This window comes from Apium graveolens, chromosome 4 (assembly GCF_009905375.1).
Source record: "Apium graveolens cultivar Ventura chromosome 4, ASM990537v1, whole genome shotgun sequence".
NCBI classification, from domain to species: Eukaryota; Viridiplantae; Streptophyta; class Magnoliopsida; order Apiales; family Apiaceae; genus Apium; species Apium graveolens.
Window position 1 is genome coordinate 9,981,601 of NC_133650.1, and position 4,350 is coordinate 9,985,950.

Sequence of the window (4,350 nt, forward strand, 5' to 3'; positions counted from 1 at the left end):
TCATTTTAAGTTCGAATTTTGGGCACGGTTTGGTGGGCAAGTACACTCCTGACATTTGATTTAACTGGACTCTGAAAAGCTGTCGCTGCAAACCCGAGATGCCAGGCGGCTGTTGGGATTCCAGCCGGGGTCAGAGATATACAGTTGTTATGCGTATCTTTTGAGTGTACAGTTTTTTGCTTCCCCCCTTTTTTGCCTAAAAAGACGCGCCCACGTAATGATTACGTGACGGTTCATGTAATAACTGCTGTGCAGTTACTTTTTGGGGCTAATTGGGCTCTGCCACGTGGCCCCGACGGTTCCCTTAATCACAAAGCCGTTCATCTCTTCTCTCTACCCTCTATAAATACTTGCCTTTTCTCTCCATTTTTATTTTACGCAAACACTTCCACAGAGAGAGCCAAGAGAGATTTTTCAGAGATTTTTCGGGGCATTTCTTGTTGAAGCCACATTTCTTTCTCCTGCCCATTTGTAAGTATCTCGATTATTTTGCTTCCTTTTTCACTTTTTCCTTATGTTTTTGCGATGCATGTAGTTATTTTGCGCGAGTTTTTGCTTCGCCACTTTGCATTTTTTGCTCGTATTTCATGACCGCCTTGATGTTTTAGCCTCGAATCTTTGTAATGTAGTTTTTGCGTAGCTTTTCCAATGGCTTTGTGTCTCATTTGTGTGAATAGCATGGATTTTTGTAGTTTTGTATGCGAATAAGTGGGTTTTTGTAGTGTAAATAGTTGTAGAGCCCGGGGTGTGTTCTTGATATCTGCTTTTTGTTGTATATGTATGTATATGCTGCAGATCTTGTTTTTGGGGTAAGATACGTTCATGATTTGTTTCTAAACTTGTTCTGTTTTTTTTTTTTTGTTTTGTTGTTTGGTTCGGGTTTGGCATTGACTCCGGGGTGCGTTTTCATAGGCACGTGTAGTATATGCCAGGTAGTCGTTTTAAGCGTATTGCTACTCTTAGGAATCGGTATTCCGAGCGTCCTGTCGGGTTAGGTGAACTTAACTCTTTCTACCCCTCTTCCTCTTCTAGCTGTAGTTCAGTAGAAATGCCTCCCCGGGTTGACCCGCCTCAACGAGTTTTAGCTCAGACCCTAGTATTAGGTCCCGGGGGTACTTTATCGAATCCGGATGGGTCGTGGGAGGATGTAGATGAATATTTTGTCCAGTGCCGAGTGAACCCCAAACCCCTGAGCTTTTATTACAGAGATTTATCCGAGGCATATGGGGGCCCGGATGGTTTGGGAGGCCGGGAGCCTTATAATGAGGATGAGATGGATAGGAAGTTCTTTACCGCCCCGGGTACTAGGTATGAGTGTGGGGCGGTTCATAGAGAGGTTCAGGAGAAATACACAGACGCCGAGGTAGATGGTGCCCTTAGGCTTGCCTTTAACCTTGATGACGCCTACCAGTGGAGATGGCCTGAGGAGCATGAAAGGGTATACCACCGACCGGAGGGGGGATGGGTTGGAATTCCACTTGAGCATCTCCGGGGCATGCGCCTTGGACTACATCAGTTCACCAAATCCCTATGTCGGGATGTTTATGGTATCCCTTTCACTCAGCTGGCCCCGAACTCGGTGAAATGGATCAGTTGGTTTTTAGCTTGCTGTCATGCCAAAAGTTACCTCCCCACCTTCAAACTTTTTCATCATATTTTTAAAATTAAGAGATCCACCGCTCGGCCGATTTACGAGTTCATGTTTAGGATAGAGGATTGTGGGTATCCCTCTGATAAGATGGTGCTCCCGGTTAGTATGTTGACGTCGCTTAAGGGATGGCACCGGGAGTTCATTTTTGTCCGGGGTGGGGATCTGGAGTTCATGCCACTCCATAAACTTGAGATTAAAACAGATAGGTTTCCGGTCCAGCGGCTCGGGCAAGCAGCTCTCGCGATGGTTTATGCCTTCTGTGGGGCACTTGGGACGCAGTGGACCCGGGACTATTTTACTAGCAATGAGAACATGCATGCTGCCGGATGTAAGTCTATTGCCTTTGCTTTATTTTGATACTGTATCTGTTTATTGATTGCTTGTATCCGGGACTGATTTCTTGCTGTTCTCCTTTTCAGGCATTCCGAAGTTGATTCCCTATCCCCCCAACATGTCTGCCCAACTTAAAGATCTGTCGGCCAAGCTGCGAAGGATTGGGGGAATGACTAGCGTGGATGTTGGGAAGAAGAAGGTTGGAGAGGGTGATGATGCGGCCCGGAAGGCGGCGCCGTCTCGCCCGGGGAGGACGACAATCGTGATCGATGAGCCCCGGTCCGAAGACGTGCAGCAGGGGGATGTGATAAGAGTTCCAATGCCTCGAAAGAGGAAAGGTGTCCCTGCGAGTTCCGGGGATAAAAGTGGCGATGTTTCTGAGGGCCCGGTTTCGAAGAAAGCTGCTATTGATCTGGCTCCGGACACTCCGGAGACTCTGAAGGCCTTGCTTGCTAGTTTTACCCCGGAGGTTCGCCGGAGGGAGTTGTTCGAGAATTATGCCAGTACGGCGGAGAGGAAGAAATACAGGAAGGAGCCCCTTGATGACTTCCTGGTCGGGCTTCAGGAGGACATCACTGCTGTAAGCATTTTTCTTGTTCTCTTCTTGTACTCTTGTTTTTGTGTTGCCTAATCATGACTTTTAATGTTCAGGCTAACTCCCGGGTTGCTGGACTGGTTTGCATAACCCGGAGCCTTCAGGCGAAGGCTGATGCTGCCGAGGTCTACCAGACTGAATCCGAGCGGCTGTCCCGGGAGATTCGGGAGTTGAAGGAGGCGAGTGCAAGGGAGGCTGCTGCTCATAAGAAGATTTTGGACGAGATCCGGGAGAGGCAGGACCGGGCTGAGGCTTCTGTTCGGGAGATGAGGGCTGAAAATCAGAAGTTGAAGGACGATCTTGCCGCCCGGCCCACTCCCGAGGAGGTTCTGGCAGGGTTCCGGGGTACTCCCGCGTACTTCGAAGAGCTGAATGACAAAGCGCTGGAGAAGATCCAGATCTGCTGGAATGTTGCTTCGAAGTATCTCGGCGAAGAGCCTCATGGTACAATAGACGTCTTCTTGGAGAAGTATATAGAAGAGGAGACCCGGTTGGAGCAGGAAAAAGAAGCTATTCGGGCAATGGATTCCGGTGTTGGGACGTCCAGCAATGTTCCCTCCTTCTCCGGGTCGCCACTTGCTGAACAGCCTCCCATACCAGAGGGCAATCCGGAGCAGCCTCCTTCGCCTCCCGCCGACTCTGCCGCTGAAGCTTAAAGATTCTGCCATGTCTTGGCATGTAGTTTTATTTCCTTATTTTTAGCTTAAGTTATTCCGAACTAAGCCTTTTGGCTTTTTAGACGATTGTAATTTGAATCTTGGTTTGCTCCCCGGGGTGTGTTTTCCCGGGGTAGTTTAATGTTATTATGCTCTGTTTCCTTCATATTGATTCGCATGTTTTAGAGCTTCAGACTTGGACACATGGGCTGTGTTTTAGTGGACCCCGGGATGGGGTAAAATTTTAACTTTACTAACGTTTTATGAATACTCATGTGGCTGAGCTTTTATAGGACCCCGAGTAGGGGTAATTACGTTTAACTCCTGGGTTGGGTTTTATAGGTCCCCGGGCAGGGGTGAATCTCCATTTGATAGAAATTTTTAAAGTACACATGGGCTGTGCTTTTGCAGACCCCGGGTTGGGGTAACAACATTTAACTTTGAGAATTTTTATAAGTACTCATGGGTTGAGCTTTTATAGGACCCCGGGCAGGGGTAAATCTCCATTTGATAGAAATTTTTAAAGTACACATGGGCTGTGCTTATTTAAATTTGATGGCAAATAGCGGAGCAACGTAATGAAATTGATTCAAGCTATGGAACGCTTAAAGCAGAGTTTTTCATTCATATTGAAAGCAAAAATTACATTCTGGGGTGGGTGAGGACAGTGCTTACATCAAAATGTCATAATATAGATGTAGATGTGTTTCCCGGGTGTGCACCTTTTCCTTATTGGTAGAATTTCCTTAGGCGGGTTCCATGCCAGGTGTTGGGGACCTCGGTTCCACTGAGGTAGCTTAACTTGTAAGTTCCTGGACGGATCACTTCTTTGACTATATAGGGGCCTTCCCAGTTTGGCTGTAGCTTTCCCTGGTTAGTTGGGTCCGAGGCTTCAGTGTCCCGGAGTACTAGATCTCCTGCCATATATTCCCGTATTCTGGCTTTCTTCGCAAAGTAAAGCTTTGTTTTTTCCTTGTAGCTTTCCATTTTTTCTACCGCCCGATCTCTTACCTCGTCCAGGAGTTCGAGGTTAGTCCTGAGGCCTTCTATGTTGGAGACCTCGTCAAAGTTGGTCACTCTGTGAGAAGGGGATCCGGCCTCTATCGGTAACCGGG

At 47.6% G+C, this 4,350-nt stretch overlaps 1 protein-coding gene across 1 annotated transcript; it reads left to right on the forward strand.

Moving 5' to 3' along the window:
• Positions 1–925: 925 nt before the first annotated feature.
• On the forward strand, positions 926–3,235 carry LOC141718305 (uncharacterized). The gene is made up of 3 exons (XM_074520688.1): positions 926–1,979; positions 2,071–2,564; positions 2,636–3,235. The coding sequence occupies exons 1-3, from the start codon at positions 926–928 to the stop codon at positions 3,233–3,235; spliced, it is 2,148 nt and encodes a 715-aa protein (XP_074376789.1).
• Positions 3,236–4,350: the final 1,115 nt, after the last annotated feature.